This window comes from Phyllopteryx taeniolatus, chromosome 2 (assembly GCF_024500385.1).
Source record: "Phyllopteryx taeniolatus isolate TA_2022b chromosome 2, UOR_Ptae_1.2, whole genome shotgun sequence".
NCBI lineage: Eukaryota > Metazoa > Chordata > Actinopteri > Syngnathiformes > Syngnathidae > Phyllopteryx > Phyllopteryx taeniolatus.
In genome coordinates, this window is record NC_084503.1 from 33,462,436 (window position 1) to 33,483,878 (window position 21,443).

The window sequence follows — 21,443 nt, forward strand, 5'->3', positions numbered from 1 at the left end:
ATATAATTTGCTATTGTGTTGCAGAAGTGGACAGAAGAGGAAAGCCAGAAGCTGAGGAATGGAGTCAAAAAATTCGGAGAGGGCAACTGGAGCAAGATTAAGGCTTATTACTCTTTCCGCGAAAGGACAAATGTCCATCTAAAAGACCGTTGGAGGACGATGAAAAAATTAAATTTAATTTGACTGAGTGGTTTAAAAAGGACCTGTCCTCAAATGGACCATCTGTTTTCACTTTCCAATTTTGTAGTCGTATACATTATTCAATAAATATTTGGATGCAGGATTCCCTCTGTAACTGTCACTTCTTAAATGTTCATCTATAGGGCTTGTCCTCGGTGCCGTGGTTGAGCTGGACTTTATCCCAGCTGATTTCGAACTGGAGTGCACCCTGGACTGGTCCAATCCAATTGCAGTCTTTTAAAATGCAGTCTTGATTTTAATGGTGCTCATGATGTCATTGAGAAAAATCTCTTTAGGTAAACTAAAATGCTATGGCTTTGAACCGAAGGCCATCTCATTTGTACAGAGTTATCTTTCACGCAGAACTCTATTGGGCTACAGAGGAGCTGCCTCGGACCACTCCTGTAGCATACTCCATTTTCACAAATTACTTGTTTACATAAAGCAAGTGTCCAAATGTAGGCTGATGTTTCTATACCACATTATGCAGGAAATAATAATGTTGAGCTAGACAAGGTTCTGACTTCTGAGTTGGATTTGGTCTTTGGATGCGAAATAAGTGTGTATCGAAAATCTCAAAACACCAAATCTATTCTTCTGGGATCAAGTCACAAATTGTAATCTTAGAATAAGGTTGAACTTGTCAGGCGAAAGTATAGAACCGGTTGATTAATCTGAAATCGTTAGGTGTAATAGGTAGTCAATTGTAATGGGGAGGGCACATTGACACAATAATTAAGAAAATGGGTACTGGCATTTTATGGTGGGAAAATGCCTTATATTACTGAACATATTCTGGGTCAGGTAGTTAATATTAGATGACCTGGGTTATTGCTCACCTGTATGGTCCTCTGTGTCAAAAGGTTTCCTCAATAAATTACAAACATCCCAGAATGGAGCTACCAGACTATTTTTAAAAGTATGCATAGTAAACTTTCAAGGTTTAAAAAATAAATAAATAAATGAAAAAAGCTTGTCACATTCTTCAGCAATACTGTTTATTCCCTCAAACCTTAGTGTTTACACAAGCAAAATATAACATTTTGTGAAATCCATAGTCATCCCATTAGATTAGCATATGGTGGCCAAGTTTCAATACCAAAATATAGTAATGTATGCAGAGGTGGGTTGAGTAGCCATATACTGTAGTCAAGTAAGACTACTGTTACTTTTGAATATGACTCAAGTAAAAAGTAGTTCTCCAAATAATTACTTGAGTAAGAGAGCACTGTGGGGGAAAAAAACTAAAGTACTGAGTAACTTCTGATTTATTTTTTAAATCGGTATCAATGTCAAATAAAACAAAAATAACTAAAATATGAAGGTGCAAATTCAGATATTGCTGAACAATATCACTTGATCGAAAACACTAAATGAAATTTTATCAAATAAAAACTTTGTAAAATAACAAATTATGGCCAATTCAACTCCAAGAAATAGCCTTACAGGTATACTATATTATTTCTACTTGTTAAACAGCACAACACTGTAGGATCAGGCAGATTACAAAAACAGGAACAAGGCTGCAGTGGATATAAAAAGTCTACACACCCCTGTGCAAATGCCAGGTTTTTGTGTTGTAAAATAATTTGGACCAAGATAGTGTAAATTGTTTTCAAACCTTTTCCACCATTAATGTGATGTAGAATTTTTACAAACTCAACTGATTTATTTTTGTATCTTTTTGAGAGGGGAGGTGAAAATAAACAAATTGAATGTGATTGACTTGGACTTGACTTAAGTTGCTGCCTTCTTGGCCAAGTCACCCTTGCAAAAGATGTTCTGTTTTAACTTGTCTTTTTTACCTGGTTATGTAATGTTTAGATAAAAACAAATGTGGTTGCACAAGGATGCACTCCCTCTTATAACTGGAATGTGGCTGTGTTCAGAAGTAACAGATCACATTCAAACTCATGTTCAATGGGAGTCTATACACACCTGCCACCATTTTAGTTAAGTGGAAAAACAACACATGCATAAGGCTTACAGAAACATTTGCTTTATCCACTAAAAGGACTGAATGAAGAAGCTGTTTGCTGTCGGTTGTCACTTAACTAAATGAAGCATGTGACTACCCACTTCTGAATGTATCCAAGTGAAGTACAGTGACTGACAAAACAAGTAAATGCTGTTCCACTAGATCAGTGATTTCCAACCTTTATGGAGCGAAGGCACATATTTTACAATTGGAAAATCTCACAGCACACTTAACAAAATGTCACAAAAAGTAGATACACAGTAATTTCTGTATGTACTTCCTGCCATCAAATAGAAGAGCATTTATTTGTTCTGTCTGTCACTATGCCACAATGGCATCAATAGAGGAACAAATATACATTTCTTTTAAATGAATACTTTTTTGAGCAGTTATATAAAATTTGATAATTTCCCACGGCATACCTGAAGATCGCTCATGGCATACTGGTTGGGAATCACTGCACTAGATGACAGAAGGTACAATTAAGATGTGTATTGCCACCTGTTGTCATTCATACAATAGTAAGATCACACACACACAATTGTAAATTGAGACAAGATCATTATTTCTCTTTTTGTGATATTTTGTGGTGTGCTGTGAGACTCTTGTGCATTTTGTGGGAAGCATAACTGCTGAGCCTTTTTGAACTCTTACTAACCAAAACATTAGCACCTGACCTACCTACAAAAGGTAATGTGTCTCTGATTAATTCAAATGTAGAAACTGCATGTTATAAACATCTCAAACCTCAGTATTCTTGAAGTGATTGTTTTTTTAATCTGTCCATGTTTGTTAAAGCCCATTTTATAAGAAATAAAAATAACCTGTAAGGCTGCCCTTTGTCACCGATTCTGTTCATAACTTTCATGGACAGAATTTCTAGGCGCAGCCGAGGCGTAGAGGGGGTCCGGTTTGGTGGCCTCAATATTGCATCTCTGCTTTTTGCAGATGATGTGGTTCTGTTGGCTTTATCAAGCCGTGACCTCCAACTCTCATTGGAGCAGTTCGCAGCCGAGTGTGAGATGAGAATCAGCACCTCCAAATCTGAGACCATGGTCCTCAGTCGGAAAAGGGTGGCGTGCCCTCTCCAGGTCGGGGATGAGATCCTGCCCCAAGTGGAGGAGTTCAAGTATCTTGGGGTCTTGTTCACGAGTGAGGGAAGAATGGAACGGGAGATCGACAGGCGGATCGGAGCAGCGATGCGGACTTTGTATCGATCCGTTGTGGTAAAGAAGGAGCTAAGCCGAAAGGCGAAGCTCTCGATTTACCGGTCGATCTACGTTCCCACCTTCACCTATGGTCACGAGCTGTGGGTCGTGACGGAAAGAACGAGATCCCGGATACAAGCGGCCGAAATGAGTTTCCTCCGCAGGGTGTCCGGGCTCTCCCTTAGAGATAGGGTGAGAAGCTCGGTCATCCGGGAGGATCTCAGAGTAGAGCCATTACTCCTTCACATCGAGAGGAGCCAAATGAGGTGGCTGGGGCATCTGTTTCGGATGCCTCCCTGGTGAGGTGTTCCGGGCACGTCCCACCGGGAGGAGACCCCGGGGACGACCCAGGACACGCTGGAGAGACTACATCCTTTGGCTGGCCTGGGAACGCCTCAGGATCCCCCCGGAAGAGATGGATGAAGTGGCTGGGGAAAAGGAAGTCTGGGCGTCCCTGCTGAAGCTACTGCCCCTGCGACCTGACCTCGGATAAGCGGTAGAAGATGGATGGAATATTCCAATACAGTAATGCAATCATGACACCACCCCAGTTGTGTAAATAAACACCTCTGGCCAATATTTGCAGAAATAGATGTATGAAGCTGACGTATGTATGTATGCTGCATTTCAACACAACATGACTCAAATCATCCCAATTTGGATTTATTGTAAATATGCGGATGGAGGCTGTGGGGAGGGGGATAGAAATAAAGAGCAGCTACAGTCCAAGTGATACTGTAGAATCTTGATTTATGTTAATGCGTCTTCATTCCTGATGAACTCGCCCACGTCAGCCTGGTGGAACACAACTATGGACATGGGGTCGACTCGACGACACTCTTGCGTCGTCTTGGCTGCCACTCCAAAACCCTGAAAAATAACAACCCCGTGTGATCGGCTCAATATGTTCTGTACCGGTTGGAATTTGAAGCTGGTGGAGAGTAGCTACCAGGGGCACGTCAGCCATGGAGTAGACCACCACGCCCTGGTACTGCGTGGTATTCTCAGTGATCCTCCCCAGACCGGATTTTAGGATGTGATTGCCATAGAGGAAAGACTGCTCGGCTCCAGGTTTCACCCACACCTTGAACTTCATGACGATCAAGTAAGCACAGAAGTGCAACGTTAGGCACAGTTACACACAATCCAATGAGAGTCGAAAGAGCTTTTATGAATCACCTTGACGGTTTTCTCGTGCATTTAAAACACAAGGAGCATAATTTGAGCGTAGGTGTTATACCCAAATGGGTAAGTTAATACATTTACAGTTTCATCAACTGCTTGAAAATAATCACAAAAATTGACATGTTGAATGAATTCCATTGGCCTACACTGCAGGGAGCTATTAATTTAGCGGTGGTGGAGAACTGCACTGCCTAAGCTGCAACATTAAAATCGACTGATGGGTCAGGCCATTTGTATGTGAGCTTTAAAAAAGTATGATTTTTGTTAATTATGAAACTATTGGTTAAATAATTTCATAAAATGAATTGTGACTGGAATATTTGCTTTTTTTATTATTATTTCCAAAAAGTCAATAAAATTTTGAGTGTATGCTGTAATTTTTGGGATGGTAAAATAAATGCCTCCTGGACAAAAACAAAACTAAAAAAAATAAAAAATTTAAAACATTACATAATGTACAGTACCGTTGTGCATTCCTGTATGTTTAAGAGTTTAGAAAGTGTTCATTAGGATATGGTCCAGGTTAACAAGAATTTGGAAAGATTAATAAGCGTCTGGAGAGGTTCATACAACTTTAAAATATGTATAAATAAAAGAAGTGGCTGCTACTTCGTGGATTTTACCTATTTGGGGGGTGGGCCGCGTTGCAACACAGTTTGCATTCAAATAGCCGTAGCTTAAAGGATTACAAATTACTACCGCAACACTGATGCGAGTTTAGTTCGCCCTTATATGGCGTTTAGTATTGTAGGTTAGCAGTGACATAGTTTTTAACGCTTTTAAGTAATGTACATTGATTAAACAAGTGTAATTCTCTTTGTTTTGTTTAAATTTCAACCAAGAATGGAAATATACAACTTTAAGCAAGCAAATGGCCTCTTTTCTTGAATTGTTCAGTATCTGCTGCTGCTTGTTAAGTTCGCTGCCACAATCTAGTGCTCGTAAATAAAATTTTTGCTTACAACTAAAAAATAAAATAAAATAAAACAAGTCGGCTGAGCGATGGCTTGTATCTCGAAAAACTTGCAAGTCGGGTTACTCGTAAGTCGAGGTACCACTCTATTTACTGAGAGGAATGAATAGGAAAGTGTCCGGTTTGTTCAGTAGTGAACAATAGAATTATCAACCAAAACCTTCATTCATTCTCACAATTCATATAAAACGCCACTATTTCATTACATTCATTATACAGGGGGGTTTCTTGTCAGTAACCTAACAATTACACTACAGTAAAAATATGAAGATATTGTTCAGATATTTGTATGAAAAAGTTTTAGGCCATAAATATACACGTTATTTCCAATGGGAAAAATTGCCCAGTATTAAAAAGACAGTGAATACAACACACCTTTGCATAGGGTGCCAGGAAATCGAGAGCTGTGATGTGTAGCCGAAACTTCTTGGTCTTTGTAAACTTGCCAAAACAAGTGCCGACTGACACCAGTTTGTTCCGGGCAATGTTTGTGGACAGTTTAAGAATCTTCACGCTGTGGAAACAGGACAACGATCAATCACCGATAACTGCTTCAGAGGTTTCGATGGACCTATTAACCTGTAATTCTCAAACTGTGGTCTCATTTGGTGTCTTTAAAAGATTTTGCAATAAATTATATTGTAGCATGCTTTAAAAGTGCATACATAGTATGAGGACAGGCGACCAATTGAAAAGCTCTGATGGGATTGTGACATCGCATACTAAATCTGACATTCCCGCGTGCACAACATTTCTAGCTCCCTCATGTTCTTTTCTTTTGTAAAGTTGTACAGGTGAAGCAATACAACCTCTGCAAAATATTTGCGCCTTGGAAGCACATACCTCAGGTTAAAAGTTTCCAACGTGAATAAATCACTGCTTTTACAACATATAAATGGGCACCGTGACTTTGGCAACGGTCAGAGCAAATGATTCCCCTCACCTGGCCTCCTTTCTATTTATACAGAAAACGATACGAAACAGCTCGCTGAACGGCATCATCAGAGTTTAAAGAGCCCCGAACAGGTTAGAAAATGTAACGCATTTAAACAGAGTTAGTGATAAGCAAACTTGTGCCTCATTGGTTGCATTTGACGAGGCAATTAATCAACAGTGTTGTTTGTCGATGAGTCAAGAGCTCTCATCCACCAACTACGCAGCTACGTTGACACATTACACATTTACTTAAGACGTTTTTAAATAACAATGTATGGTAATTTTATTGTTTACCATGAGACTAATCAAATGTGCTCAAATCTTAGAATCCTATATCATATGTGAAGGCTATGCTGTATGTCCATGTCTTCTTAATGTATCAGATTGGACTGGGTATCGGCAGACACTCACAAATCAAGTGACTGGACCCGGGTGATATACAATACAAATACAATCGGGACATCATGAGTGGAAAATTTTTACTGATGTTCAAATATCTGGAATGGACACAGTCGCCTGGACTTCCTCAAATCACTGGCTTCCTTGAGCATGCAAAAAAGATGCTGCAGATGTTCAACCAGTCTCGCAGTGGAGGCTGAGCGCGACCTCAGGAGGAAGCCATGCTCTGTCGTGACCACAGAGTTCGACAGCCTGACATTTGTTGAACTAGTTGCCACGAAGGTCCGCATTGGTATGCACTTGGTTAGCCAATCATAACAATGTACGTATTGCTAATTATTTTTGCGGACCCCCATTTGAGAATCACTGTGTTATTGTGTTACTAATATATGACCTCATGTAATATACGCGCTCGTTGTGAAGCCTGAAGCAGTATGTGCCGTCTGGTCGGTCCACGAGGAGCTTTATGTTTTCTCCTACACTGTTAAGAAAGAAAACTATTAATCACATGTATGTACAGTATAGGTTAGCCTAGGATGCTAATCTACGTAGTCATCAACGTGCATCAAAACGTCCTCCCGCTCCACTTACTATTTCGACAGCTTCTCAAACAACGTTTTCGTCTCTTCTTCGGTTAGCGGCCTCATTCTTTTTTTTTTTTTTTTTTTTTTGTAGAAAAAAAACTGCGAATCTCGGAAGAATGAATGGCTCCCCCACGAGTAAAACGAGCAAAGCGTGGGTCAATACGGAAGTGATCACACGGAACGGAAGTCAGTATAATTTCCCAACATCGTTCTTCCTGTTTCTTTTTTTTGCTTTTAGGTTTTTTTTCTGTCTTTTTGGCATTCTCTACCCCTGCAGTCGACAGTAGCGTTTGATTCGGACAAACAAATCATCGTCTGGTAAGATCATTTCCCCTGCAATTAATATATTTGAATAAGCGAAGAATTCACAGAATGCACGCGAGTAGCTGCGTGTTTTTAAACTGTCAATTTAGGTACCACTTTGGGAAATGGGGCTGAGTTAGCACGGCTGGCTAGCTGTCAATGCGGTTAGACTAGCGAGGGAGCTAACCCCGTTAGCCGCTGCAGCCTAACGCGGTTTTTGAAGCAGGTAACCCTTTTAACCTTCGAATTAAACATTTTGTCTTGCTTTATCAATCGCATTTTATGTAGTGATATTGATATTCGCGGTCGCCACGTAAAGTGGGCTCTTCATTAGCCGCCGTATATAACGCCGTATTATATAACGCTAATTTGTTTGTAAATACAAATTACGCGTTTCTCCGTAATCCGCGCCCAGAAATGGAGCAAATAGTCCCTCCAGAGCTCCAATAAATTCATTAAACGACTTGTCGGTAGTGAGTGAATAAAGCAGCCTTTTTTAGTGGAAATCGTTTATTGTCATTATGGTGGTCTGTGGACGTTTTTCAAAATTCATAATAACTTGAATGATGTGGTCTGAAGCCATTTTTGAATGAATTATGCCATAATAGCACCTCATAAACTATTTTGCTACGTGAGAAAGGTAGTAAGAGCGGACAGCCATGGGTCCAAATAAGGAAATTCCTAATACTAGCGACAGTCTTGCATTTGAGGGATCTCGCTCTCTTCTCCCCCACCCCACCACCCTTCACGTCCTGCTTTACCAGAAAATTTCATTATGGTCCCAAGCATCAGCGTAGAAACAATTAGGTCAGTGAGTCTCAACAGTTGTCTTCTGGGACCTGCATTCCCCTACAGTTCAAAAGGAACTTGTAGAAGTGAAGAACAATCAAGGAAATGTATTGTTGAAAAAATAGCCTTTGAAAACACATCCAGTATATTTATATTTTTAAACAAATGCACTATGCATGGATGTTCACAGGGCAATTCAGAGCACAAACTGAGTGAGGACGTGATCATTTTATAATGAATAAAGTTAAATATAACAGCTTTTTTCTTTTTGATGAAACTTCATTACCAATACTGTGCATTGTTTTGGGACATGAACAATTTAGATAAGTGAAACAGAAACAGTTTGAATAGTCTAATTGATTATGCCATAAAACTAGATTGTCATTTGTGTCTGGCGCCATCTAAAGACGGTAGAGGCTGTATAATTGCCATTGGAAGTTGTTTCGTGCTGCAGTGATAATCACGTTAACGAGACGCTGTTTTCAATGAGTTTGATATACTGCCAAAAGCAGCTCGCCAGCCATCACGTCAAGCCAAAGGCTGAGCTGCACTGTTTGTTTTCAGAGTAACATAGCAGCTATAGCATTTCCAGTCCCTTACCAAATATTTTTATTGTGGGAATTTGGCACGCCTCTGTAGTTTACCGAAAAACCTGAATACGAATGCATGTAATGTTGTTTTTTTTTTTTTTAACCAGTTGTTCATCACCCACCCAAAATGGTGTCAATCCACCAATTGAGAATCACTGAATTAGGCTATTCTCTCCAGACATAACACATCCCTTGGTGTAGCTTTAAAATTCAGTTATTCACTCCAAACATAGCCTGCCATTCACATTCCTCCATTGTTCTTTCCTATATGTAATGAGATACTCTCATTATGACATTAACCCCCCTCCCCTCCAAAATGTGAGCATTATTGACGGTGTCAATATTAGGTCACTGCACAGGCGCGTCTGCTACATACTTTACTGACCTCATTTCTTTCTCAGTGTCCGCTATTGCAAGCATTTGTGTGTTCTCTCCATATTTTTCAGTCATGGTTTACTCGGTGTAACTACTAGCTCTAAGGCAAGATTTGGAAACAAATATTCCAAACATGTAAATGTGTAATGAACGGACTCATACGTTTAGAGGTGCATTTTGACCTCATTGTTTGTTTTAGCAGAATTGTCATTACTTAAAGCATTTCTATTGGCTACAATTATTTTTGTCTCAAATTAGAGTCCACCCTTTTCATAAAAGTTTGGTAGCAACTTCTGATACCTATTTTGTACGATTTGTGGACAGGAGGGGGTTCCTTGCACTGGGCGGTCGCTTCTCATAGCAAAAGCTTGTCTTGAAGAGACCCGTGGCGAGACCGCCATCAGTTTCCACTGTGCGTTTGCGGCTCTGCTGACATCAGACAGGAAGACACACAACGAGTGGCGGCTCAACCGAAACAGGAAACTGCTACAGCGGCGGCGTCACTTGCCTAGGAATGACTGAATTCTGGGTTTGTTTTAGCTGCTGTATTGCGGAGCAGCCACAGCCTGTGAGTATACTTATTTATTTCATTTTTGTCATTGTATCATTTAGAGTAGAAATTTATGACATGTTGGAAATTTTTCCCCCGTGGAGAAAACTGTGCCTTTCTTCCATATAATGTAAGGTAAATATGAGCAGGTCCCTGTTTGGCAGACTGGAGAAACTATTCCTGCATGTTCCTTCATCTGCAATGTAGGATGTTCTAAATGTTATGTGACCTAAATGCAATAGTTTCTTTTTGTGGAAAAGAGCAAGCAGTTGTTTTACCTGTTTGCAGCCATCCTTACAGATAATAAACTTAGTCAAGATCGTCAACCTTTGTCTCAGTTTTAGCTTCAGAGATATTCGAATGCGTCACTGGCTTATCATGAAAAGAATGGCATCTCTGTCAATGCTATGGCGACGCTGGATCACCTACATTAGTGGTCTGCATTATTGGTGGACCAGCCTGGGTACCTCTCATTGCTAACATTGCTGTAAGTTTTTGTACAAACTCACAAAAATTTTACTTCAAATGGCATTCAAGGATAAGAAATGGGAAGTGTTGTTTACCACAGCACAAAGAAATAACAGGTTTATTTAAAAACATATTTAGAATCTATATTGGTTTCTGTTCTGAGAATTAAAATCTTTGTTGTTATTATAGCAACAACATATGGAAACATCTAGGAGAGGTGGCTGTGGAGTTTTTGACCAGCTTGTTCAATAGAATTCTAGTGTGTGAGAAGATACCTGAGGAATGGAGGAAAAGTGTACTGGTGCCCATTTTTAAGAACAAAGGTGAAGTGCAGAGCTGTGGGAACTATAGAGAAATAAAGTTGATGAGCCACACAATTAAGTTATGGGGAAGAGTAGTGGAGGCTAGACTCTGGACAGAAGTGAGTATTTGCGAGCAACAGTATGGTTTCATGCCTAGAAAGAGTACCACAGATGCATTATTTGCCTTGAGGATGTTGATGGAAAAGTACAGAGAAGGTCAGAAGGAGCTACATTGTGTCTTTGTAGATCTAGAGAAAGCCTATGACAGAGTACCCAGAGAGGAACTGTGGTACTGCATGCGGAAGTCTGGCGTGGCAGAGAAGTATGTTAGAATAATACAGGACATGTACGAGGGCAGCAGAACAGTGGTGAGGTGTGCTGTAGGTGTGACAGACGAATTTAAGGTGGAGGTGGGACTGCATCAGGGATCATCCCTGAGCCCCTTCCTTTTTGCAGTGGTGATGGATAGGCTGACAGATGAGGTTAGACGGGAATCCCCGTGGACCATGATGTTTGCAGATGACATTGTGATCTGCAGTGAAAGCAGGGAGCAGCTGGAGGAACAGTTAATAAGATGGAGGCATGCACTGGAAAGAAGAGGAATGAAGATTAGCCGAAGTAAGACAGAATATATGTGCATGAATGAGAGGGGTAGTGGGGGAAGAGTGAGGCTACAGGGAGAAGAGATAGCAAGGGTGGAGGACTTTAAATACTTAGGGTCAACTGTCCAGAGCAATGGGGAGTGTGGTCAGGAAGTGAAGAAACGGGTCCAAGCAGGTTGGAACGGGTGGAGGAAGGTGTCAGGTGTGTTATGTGACAGAAGAGTCTCTGCTAGGATGAAGGGCAAAGTTTATAAAACGGTGGTGAGGCCAGCCATGATGTACGGATTAGAGACAGTGGCACTGAAGAGACAACAGGAAGCAGAGTTTGAGGTGGCAGAAATGAAGACGTTGAGGTTCACTCTCGGAGTGACCAGGTTGGATACAATTAGAAATGAGCTCATCAGAGGGACAGCCAAGGTTCGATGTTTTGGAGACAAAGTTAGAGAGAGCAGACTTCGATGGTTTGGACACGTCCAGAGGAGAAATAGTGAGTATATTGGTAGAAGGATGATGAGGATGGAGCTGCCAGGCAAGAGCACTAGAGGAAGACCAAAGAGAAGGTTGATGGATGTCGTGAGGGAAGACATGATGGCAGTTGGTGTTTGAGAGGAGGATGCAGGAGATAGGCTTACATGGAAAAGGATGACGCACTGTGGCGACCCCTAACGAGACAAGCCGAAAGGAAAAGAAGAAGAAGAAGTTGTTATTATAGCAACTTGCTTTAGAATTCTAATATATTTGTGTACCAGCAAGGACACCTGCCATGTTCGATGCTGTTATGTTCCTGTTCAGAGTTTTATGCAGTGTTTGTGCAAGTGTTGTGGTCAAACAATGTTGAGTTCAAGAAATTTTACTGCCTGTTAGTGAATGTATTTTAAAAGCCAGGGTATGTTTGTCAACCCCCATTTATAGAAACGGAGGCGACGAATCGACCGTTCCATGATCGGCGAGCCAACGAACTTCGTCCACACCACACACGTCGGCTCGGGTGACATGGGCCTGGGGTTGCCTTCGGTGGGTTTTTAAAAGCTCCTCTTACTCCTCAGATAAACCCACACAGGTCATGCAAGGCTGCTGTGGTTCCTCTTCTTACCGAACACTGCTTACTGCATGCTTGCAGGTGGACCTGATCCAGGCCCAAATGAAATCCAAAGGCGGCTACGCACACGGCGGCTCTGAAGGCTCACAATTATGAGGTGAGACATACATGTCTTTTTCTTTGACTTGAGGTGTAGTTGCTTACCTCAGTAGCCCAGTATGAAGATTAAAATGTTACAGTGGAAACTGTAATGTTAAACAAAACTTCCAGTTTGTTTAGAAGCAAGTTTTCCTCATAAGAAGTAAAATAAATAATTGTTTCCAGAGCCAGGGCAGCACGGTGGCCTCACAGTTCAGTGTTGGAATCTTGGTTCAGACCATCCTGTGTGGCGTTTACATGTTCTCCCTCGTGCTTGCATGGGTTTTTCATGGGTAGTCCAGCTTCCTCCTACATTCCAAAAACATACATGTTGGGTTCACATTAAATTTAGTGGAAATCTGGATAAAGGATTCTCCTATTTACAGTACCGTACATAATTATCTTTTGAGTCAAACAAACTTGTATATATAGTCAAACTTTCTTTGAGGCATTTATTTCTGCTCCATTCCTCCTGCAAGAAAATAATTTTTTTTTACAGTTCCATCTTGCATACATCCTTGTCATACTAACATACACATTGTAGTTTAACAATATTTATGATTTGCATTGTAGTGTTTAGTGGTTTGGAATTGTACATTGACAGCTGTGTCATGTTTCCTTCTTACCTATTAAAGCTACTATATTTCACTTATGTTCTCTATGGGACGGCGGGCAAGTGGTTAGCACATCCACATCACAGTTCAGAGGTCATGGGTCCGAAACCGGGCTCCAGACGTCCTGTGTGGAGTTTGCATGTTCTTTCCGTGCTTGCGTGGGTTTTCGCCGGGTACTCCGGTTTCACATGTCAGGACATTCATGTCCGGTTAATTGAGGACTCCAAATTATCCATAGGTGTGAGTGTGAATGGTTGGTTGCCCTGCATAGGCACATATAGACAACCGACCAGTTCAGGGTGTACCCCGCCTCTCTCACAAAGCCAGCTGGGATAGGCTCCAGCATAGCTGCGACCCCAGTGAGGATAAGCCGTACAGAAAATGGATGGATGGGTCAGATTGCATACAGATGTACGTGATGTTGTGTCCAGAACCTCTCTCAGACGCTCTAACCAGTCGCCCACCGTGCCGCCTGCTTACAGCACCTGGTATTCCCAGGTGGTCTCCCATCCAAGTACTAACCAGTACTAACCCCTGCTTAGCTTCCGAGATCGGGCGTTCTCGGGGCAGTATGGCCGTAAGCCAATAAATCAGTTATAAAGTTAAAATATGTATTTAGCACGAACATTCCAGAAATGCACAGATAGAGCTGTCAGTTGCGAATGTTAAAATATTATTAAAATGGCATACAGTTTATGAAAGTTTTGTGATTGTGTCAGTTGGACCCTGAAATTGATTATTTCTATCAATTCATTTTGTATAGCATTCATCCTCGCGGTTGAGCTGGAGCCAGCTGGATTTTTGGGCAAGAGACACGCTATACCTTGGACTGGCCACCAGCCAATCATAGGGCACATATAGACAATCACTCACTTGCGCTCACATGCACACCTATGGACAATTTAGAGTCTTTAAGGAACCAAACATGCATGTTTTTGGAATGTGGGAGGAAGCCGGAGTACCTGGAGAAAACCCACACAAGCACAGAGATGATCCAAACTCCACACAGGAAGGCTGACTTTAGTGAGGCAGCCGTGCGAATCACAAGCCCAACGTGCTGCTTTATTTCTGTTATTTGACTTTAGAGGTTCCACTGTATTCATTTTTAAATTTGTGCTCTCTGGAAGACATTTCATTAGTTTGTTTCATGTATATGTGTTTCCTAACGTATGTTCTGCTTTTCTCACAGGCCTTCAGTGTGGTGGCAACTACTACTATTGTTTATAGGAGGACGCAGATCACAGTCCTTCATGGACGCAGGACCAAAAGATAAAGTACTGGTTTTCCATAATGTTGTATATATTTTTATTTTTCATTCCTTTTTTTTTTTTTTTTTTTTAAATTGTTTTTACGAAAGCACTGCTATCCATTTGCTGCCATGCTGTTGCACTGTAAAGAGTACCAGTTAAATGAGTAGAGAAGAGGAACCTTTATTTAGTACGCTCATCTCAGTCCGACGTATGCTTGTGCGGGTGTGTGCGTGTATGTATGCATGAGGAAAACTATGTCGCTCTCGTAGCCCACATGAATGCCTGTATTTATTATCGCATTTGCAAACGGACCTCACGGTGGCTGGGCCACGCTGAAGACGTGGAACCTTATGTTTCCGTTTTTTGTTTTGTTTTGTTTTTTTTTTTTCTCTCAGAGGTTAGATAAAGTACAGGTGGAGGTAGCATAGCAAAATGTTGGTATTTGTTTTGTCTTTTTTTATTCAGAGAAGTCTCATGATCCTCTGAGTCATCTTCAGGGTTGAAGATTGCTGTTTTCTACTAAACTTGAATTGAGTCGCGTACACTGGACCATATACCATGTACACTCACGCCTGCTTAGGAATTACGCTTTTAAAAAAAAAAAAAATACTCATTAAATTAAAATAATTTTTAATAAACTATGAACTTCCTTATCTGTCGTCATGTTCTTATTTTTTTTAAGCAGAGGCCATAGTTGTTTCTACTAGATTCATAGTTTCAGATGCATGTTTTTGAAATCCAGGAAATATCTAAATCTGATGAACTTGGAAGTATCCCCACTGCACACGAGTGAGTGTGGTCATATTCCCCACAGATGGCAGTGTTCTCTCCCTCTGTTTGGACCTACTTAATGTCCTTTTGTTTTTTCCACCAAGGAGTTTTTTTCCATCCCAACTATCACAATAAAACTACACACAGAGGGGTGGGGCAGGGGCCAAGGAAGAAAATGTTTGTGTGGATCCCGGATATTTGTTTTACGTATTTTTTATATATATATACACACACATAAATACACACCCATCCATCCATCCATTTTCTGAGCCGCTTCTCCTCACTAGGGTCGCGGGCGTGCTGGAGCCTATCCCAGCTATCATTGGGCAGGAGGCGGGGTACAAACTGAACTGGATGCCAGCCAATCGCAGGGCACATACAAACAAACAAACATTTGCACTCACATTCACACCTATGGGCAATTTAGAGTTTTCAATTAACCTACCATCCATGTTTTTGGGATGTGGGAGGAAACCGGAGTGCCCGGAGAAAACCCACGCAGGCACGGGGAGAACATGCAAACTCCACACAGGCGGGGCCGGGGATTGAACCCCGGTCCTCAGAACTGTGAGGCTGACGCTCTAACCAGTCGTCCACCGTGCCTATATATCTATCTATATATATCTATATATAGATATATATCTATATATATATAGATAGATATAGATATATAGAATGTATATATATATATATATATATATCTATATAGATATATAGATATATATCTATATCTATATCGATATAGATATATATAGATATAGATATATCTAGATATCTATATCTATAGATCTATATAGATATATATATATATATATATATATAGATATGGATATATAGATATATAGATTATAGATATATCTATAGATATATATAGATATATATATATATCTATATATATCTATTTATAGATATTATATATATATATCTATATAGATATATCTATATCTATAGATATCTAGTCATATCTATAGATATCTATATAGATATATCTATAGATATAGATATATCTAGATATCTATATCTATAGATCTATATAGATATATATATCTATATAGATATATATATAGATATATCAGAATCATCTTTATTTGCCAAGTATGTCCAAAACAAACAAGGAATTTGTATATATATATATATATATAGATATGTATTTCTTTAAATTACAACATTAAAGCACATAAGCGGGGTTGGTATCAATGAACCAGTGCACTTAAGTGCTGATCCAAATTAGGGTTGTTCAGCGTTTACTAATATTTGCGCTCTACTGAGTGCCATGGTACCATATTTCCTCAAGTAGTGGCTGAAGGGTGTCTTATTTACTCAACGGCAAAGATTACTCTGTATTTATGTGAATCTATTTGTTTTACTAAGTGATTTGTTGCCTTTTCAACCCATGACCTAAAATGCGATGTGTTACAACAAATGATTTTTCTTGAAGTCAAAGATGGACAACCTTTGGCCCGCAAGTGTATTTGATTGAGCCTGACTTGCAATTTTAAAGCTGCACATGTTAAAGCTACAAGCAACGATGACCCGTCCAAAACGAAAGTTCGATTCAATGTGAGTATAGGTCGTCCTGGATCTACGGCATAGTTCCGTTCCTAAGAAACCGACGTAACCTGAATTTGTACGCAATTCAAAACACGTCGTCTCACTAACTAAACAATGTGGCCTTAGAATAGTTGCTTTCATTTTTGTATTTCCGTTGCGCATTCTCTGTGATTGTTGTACAGGGCACCTTTGAATCTCTTCAGGGTGGGACCTTCACATAGCAGACATTTTTTCCATTATGGACCATGTGGAGGTCTTTTATTGTGGATCGGCAAAATTTGCCACAATGATCTGACCAAAACTCAATGTTTTGGCAATTTATTGTCAGCCATGTCTACTCTACAAATGTAAAATCTGGTAGCAATTGGATAAAATAGCTAGTAAGATTTCCATCTTCGGAAGAAATTTACCCTTAAATGACCACTTTCATCCCTAATGGAAGACTTCCTGTATCTTTTTGAATCTGGCTTTTTGAAACTATTTTGGTGGGTCCACTCGTGGTAGACATGGCTGTAAAAATCTCAAGGTTGCTAGTGCTAAGTATCACTGGCATTGGGGGGCTGACTTTTGGAGGGAATTTTTTTTTTTTCAAATGACTAATGAGGCAATATTTGGGGTTTCACTTTGCTGCCATGCTCCACCCACACACAGTAACGAATACTCCATATTTTGGCAATTTGGCGTTGTCAATGTGTCTAGTATAAGAGGATAAAAAAGAAATAAATTAATCTTCATAAAAATCCTACAAATGCCCAAATTTACTCTAAAATGGCTAATTTTAACCAAAATGACAGATTTCCTTTTTGTGCATGTCTTCTTGAGACATTTTGGGGGGTCTACTCTTGACCAGCATGTCTACAAAATGTCGTGTTGCTAACTGAGACTGGTTTCTGTTTTTTCTCTATCTGAAAATCAGGCCTTAGTCAAGGTGGAGTGAATAATGAACAGTTCTTAATACTAAATACCAGTGAGTGTTTACACAAAGCCCTCAGGCTTCTGCTGACTCGGGACCGAAATATGAAAAATAAATAAATTCAGGGTACGCTAACGAGCCAATTATTGGGGTCTCTTCAACCACTACCAGATGCAAATTTCACCTGGATGAACAGGCCTGGCAAAAAATTAACAATAATGTCAAAGAAACAAAACTATTTTAAGAGGGCCTTTGCACCATTCTCAAATAAATGTGACCCTAGTCGAAAAAGGTTCCCCACCCATAGTTTAAGTTGGCGACGCACCCAGCCAATTAAAATTATTATTTTTTAATTGACTCAATATTGGAGCAGAGGCCACTGTTTGAGGAAGTATGCTAGTTTTGTCAGGCTCAAGCTACTGAAAGCCATGCAGCCTCATCATGGACCTACAATCACATCCAGCCTCTTATTTTTGTCGTCGTCTTACTCCTGTACATTTGCTTCGCATTGATTGTCGTAACGTTGCTGTGGGTTCGGTTTCATTGGCTTGGCCTTAATGAGAGCAGCTACGGTATGAATGTTAACCAATGTCCACATTCTGTGCACCGTTGCTCACCCAGATCTATTAAATGCATGCGCTTGTGTGTGTATGTGTGTATCGCCTGTGGTTGAACACGTGTCCATCAGAATGTAATTGTATCACAAAGCCAGCAAAAACATGTTAGTCTGTACCAGGCAATATAAAAAAAATATATACCAGCCAGAGTCTTTATATCAATTCTAAAAGAGATAAAATTGTCCCCGAGTTGGTTACCACAGGAAAAAAAATAATCTTATGGTGATGAACATTTCCCATGATGCTTTGCAACCCCCTTTTTTCTTAATTAAACGTTCAAGCTATGTAAGCATTTATTCCTGTTCAATGTTTTTCTTGTGTAAATTGATCTGAATTTGTTTTTCCTCCCACTCTGCTGAATTAGTGCATATGAAAAGTCTACACACCCCTGTTCAAATGCCAGACATTCTTGTGACATAAAAAGAGACCAAGATAAAATGTTTTTTTAAACCTTTTCCATCATTTATGTGTCCTATGACCTGTACAACTCGGTTGGGGAAGAAAAAATATTTTCGAGAGGAAGTAAAAATAACCAACTGATGTGGTTACACTAGTGTGCACCATCCTCTTATAGCTTGGGAGGTAGCTGTTTAGAATTAACCAATCAGATTCAAACTTATGTTAAATGGGAGTCAGCATACACCTGCCACCATTTACTTGCTTGTGTTGCAACGTGACTACAAAAATGTCAGGAAAAGCAAACTGGAATATCTGAACTTTATTTGGCATTAATCAGAGGCACTTTAAAAGTTGAACACTCCAGTTATAAGACGGTGTGCACACTTGTGCAATCACATTATCTCACTTATTTTTACTTCTCTTTTCTGAAAAGATTTTTTTTTCATTTTGCAATTGAGTTGTGCAGGTTAGGTCACATTAATTGTGGTAAATGTTTTAATATGTATCTTGGTCTCGTTTTTTTATTTTGTATCACAAATTTGAATGGGGCTGTTGTAGACGGTTTCTATCCACAGTGCAATACAACTTGTGAACAGCAAGATGTGCTAGAGGACTAGTTGAATGTAATTTTTTAATCCCCTTTTGAGTCAGAACTTTTATTGTTTCATGCTGTAAATCAACAATAGGAAATATACATTTGTTTTAGTTACAATATTGTATAAATTTCAGGGTTAGCGCAGTGTTTTCCCCCCAACTAAAGCACTGTATGACATGTTGCTTCCAAAAAGAAAAAAAGTCCATCCTTTCTTTCATTTCTGCAATGGGAAATAAATGTCATGTATTGATGTTTTACCAACTGTGTCGTCTATTTTTAAATGCATCAAATCACTTTTTTAAACAGATTAATATTTAGTTCACTTAAAAACATGTCTCCAAATATTGGATTTATTTTCACACACACAAAAAAAACATTCAGTATTTTGGAGTGCAATTTACTGAAAAAAGAAAAATGTAAACGTGAATATAGTGGCTGTCCAATTCAAATGTTTATCTCTGAATTTTGATGCTGTTAATTAAAAAAAAACAAAAAAAAAAAACAGTTCAATCCCAGGCTCCGCCTGTGTGGAGTTTGCATGTTCTCCCCGTGCCTGCGTGGGTTTTCTCCGGGCACTCCGGTTTCCTCCCACATCCCAAAAACATCAATTAATTGGAGACTCTAAATTGCCCGTAGGTGTGAATGTGAGTGCGAATGATTGTTTGTTTGTATGTGCCCTGCGATTGGCTGGCAACCAGTTCAGGGTGTACCCCGCCTCCTGCCTGATGACAGCTGGGATAGGCTCCAGCACGCCCGCGACCCTAGTGAGGAGAAGCGGCTCAGAAAATGGATGGATGAAAGGTGATGGTTATGAGGATTCTGCACAATGCCAGTCAAATGTTGCTGTGTATTCATAGCATGTATCTTTTATTTATTTATTTTTTATTAATCCCCAAAAGGTTTTTGTACTTTGATTAATTTGGGGATAATAAAAAAAATACACACAAGATTTAAAATATATATATATATAAAATAATATATTTATATTTATATATATATATATATATATGTATATATATGTATAATGTGAACATTGTCGATGTCAAATGAAAAACAGTACTTTTTTTTCATCCCAAATGAATTTTTTTGTTAATTATTTTGAGGCATGAGAAGGAATATGTATGGTGAGTATGGAAAGTATTCACACACCCTTACATTTTTCACTCTTTGTTGTATTTCAGCCATTTGCTAAAATTATTTTTTCCCTTCAATGTGCACACAGCACCCCATATTGACAGAAAAAATGGAATTGTTGAAATTTTTGCAGCTTTCTTAAAAAAGAAAAACTGAAATATCACACAGCCGTAAATATTCAGACCCTTTGCCCAGTATTTAGTTGAAACGCCCTTTTGAGCCAATACAGCCATGAGTCTTTTTGGGAATGATGCAACAAGTTTTTCACACCTGGATTTGGGGATCATCTGCCATTCCTCCTTGCAGATCCTTTCCAGTTCTGTCAGGTTGGATGGTGAACGCTGGTGGGCAGCCATGTTCAGGTCTTTCCAGAGATGCTCAATTGGGTTTAAGTCAGGGCTGTGGCTGGGCCGTTCAAGAACAGTCACAGAGGTTTTCTGAAGCTACTCCTCTGTTATTTTAGCTGTGTGCTTAGGATCATTGTCTTGTTGGAAGGTGAACCTTTAGTCCAGTCTGAGGTTCTGAGCACTCTGGAGAAGGTTTTCGTCTAGGATATCCATCTACTTGGCCGCATTCATCTTTCCTTCGATTGCAACCAGTCGTCCTGTCCCTACATATGAAAAACACCCCCACAGCGTAATGCTGCCACCACCATGCTTCACTGTTAGAACTGTGTTGGACAGAAGATGAGCAGTGCCTGGTTTTCTCCACACATATCGCTTATAATTAAGGCCAAAAAGTTCTATCTTAGTCTCATCAGACCAGAGAATCTTATTTCTCACCATCTTGTAGTCCTTCAGGTTTGTTTTTGTTTTTTTTCAGCAAACTCCATGTGGGCTTTCATGTGTCTTGCACTGAGGATAGGCTTCCGTCGGGTCACTCTGCCATAAGGCCCTGATTGGTGGAGGGCTGCAGTGATCCATCTCCCAACTCCATCTCTGGAGCTCAGCCATAGTGATCTTTGGGTTCTTCTTTACCTCTCTCACCAAGGCTCTTCTCC

At 39.9% G+C, this 21,443-nt stretch overlaps 3 protein-coding genes and 1 pseudogene across 12 annotated transcripts in view; 2 read left to right on the forward strand and 2 right to left on the reverse strand.

Annotated features, from left to right (window-relative positions):
* Positions 1-283, forward strand: part of terfa (telomeric repeat binding factor a) — a 52,939-nt gene extending 52,656 nt beyond the window's left edge. For 7 of the 8 annotated variants that reach the window (XR_009787435.1, XR_009787434.1, XR_009787433.1 and 4 more), the window contains one exon: positions 25-162. Coding sequence is in view for 1 of the 8 variants with exons in the window: in XM_061765811.1 (XP_061621795.1) it covers positions 25-183 (159 nt within the window). In the remaining 7 variants the exon portion in view is untranslated. Of the gene's footprint in view, positions 1-24 lie in introns of all 8 variants that reach the window. The other variant, XM_061765811.1, reaches the window with a different exon arrangement.
* Positions 284-4,008: 3,725 nt separating this feature from the next.
* Positions 4,009-7,614, reverse strand: nip7 (NIP7 nucleolar pre-rRNA processing protein). Its single transcript, XM_061765815.1, has 5 exons — positions 7,451-7,614; positions 7,254-7,340; positions 5,900-6,038; positions 4,316-4,456; positions 4,009-4,236 (listed from the first exon to the last, which is right to left on the reverse strand). The coding sequence occupies exons 1-5, from the start codon at positions 7,504-7,506 to the stop codon at positions 4,117-4,119; spliced, it is 543 nt and encodes a 180-aa protein (XP_061621799.1). The 5' UTR covers positions 7,507-7,614; the 3' UTR covers positions 4,009-4,116.
* On the forward strand, positions 7,036-14,900 carry cdc42se2 (CDC42 small effector 2). 3 transcript variants are annotated; one of them, XM_061765817.1, is made up of 6 exons: positions 7,049-7,181; positions 7,682-7,761; positions 9,825-10,068; positions 12,335-12,436; positions 12,543-12,618; positions 14,403-14,900. In XM_061765817.1, the coding sequence occupies exons 3-5, from the start codon at positions 10,015-10,017 to the stop codon at positions 12,615-12,617; spliced, it is 231 nt and encodes a 76-aa protein (XP_061621801.1). In that variant the 5' UTR covers positions 7,049-7,181; positions 7,682-7,761; positions 9,825-10,014; the 3' UTR covers position 12,618; positions 14,403-14,900. The 3 variants fall into 3 exon arrangements, with proteins under 3 accessions (XP_061621802.1, XP_061621801.1, XP_061621800.1); XM_061765818.1 differs by lacking the exon at positions 7,682-7,761 and having other exon boundaries at positions 7,036-7,181; XM_061765816.1 differs by lacking the exon at positions 7,049-7,181 and having other exon boundaries at positions 7,627-7,761.
* Positions 13,687-13,796, reverse strand: LOC133474534 (5S ribosomal RNA; annotated as a pseudogene).
* Positions 14,901-21,443: the final 6,543 nt, after the last annotated feature.

What these genes read in the sequence shown, in the direction of transcription:
- cdc42se2 (XM_061765818.1), top strand. Translation starts at nt 10,015, where the DNA reads ATGACTGAATTCTGGGTTTGTTTTAGCTGCTGTATTGCGGAGCAGCCA. An exon ending in TTGCGGAGCAGCCACAGCCT is followed by an intron (nt 10,069 to 12,334) that starts GTGAGTATACTT and finishes CCCCATTTATAG; the next exon opens with AAACGGAGGCGACGAATCGA. An exon ending in TGGGCCTGGGGTTGCCTTCG is followed by an intron (nt 12,437 to 12,542) that starts GTGGGTTTTTAA and finishes GCATGCTTGCAG; the next exon opens with GTGGACCTGATCCAGGCCCA.
- nip7 (XM_061765815.1), bottom strand. Translation starts at nt 7,506, where the DNA reads ATGAGGCCGCTAACCGAAGAAGAGACGAAAACGTTGTTTGAGAAGCTG. An exon ending in TTTGAGAAGCTGTCGAAATA is followed by an intron (nt 7,341 to 7,450) that starts GTAAGTGGAGCG and finishes CTTTCTTAACAG; the next exon opens with TGTAGGAGAAAACATAAAGC. An exon ending in CCATGGCTGACGTGCCCCTG is followed by an intron (nt 4,237 to 4,315) that starts GTAGCTACTCTC and finishes GTTATTTTTCAG; the next exon opens with GGTTTTGGAGTGGCAGCCAA.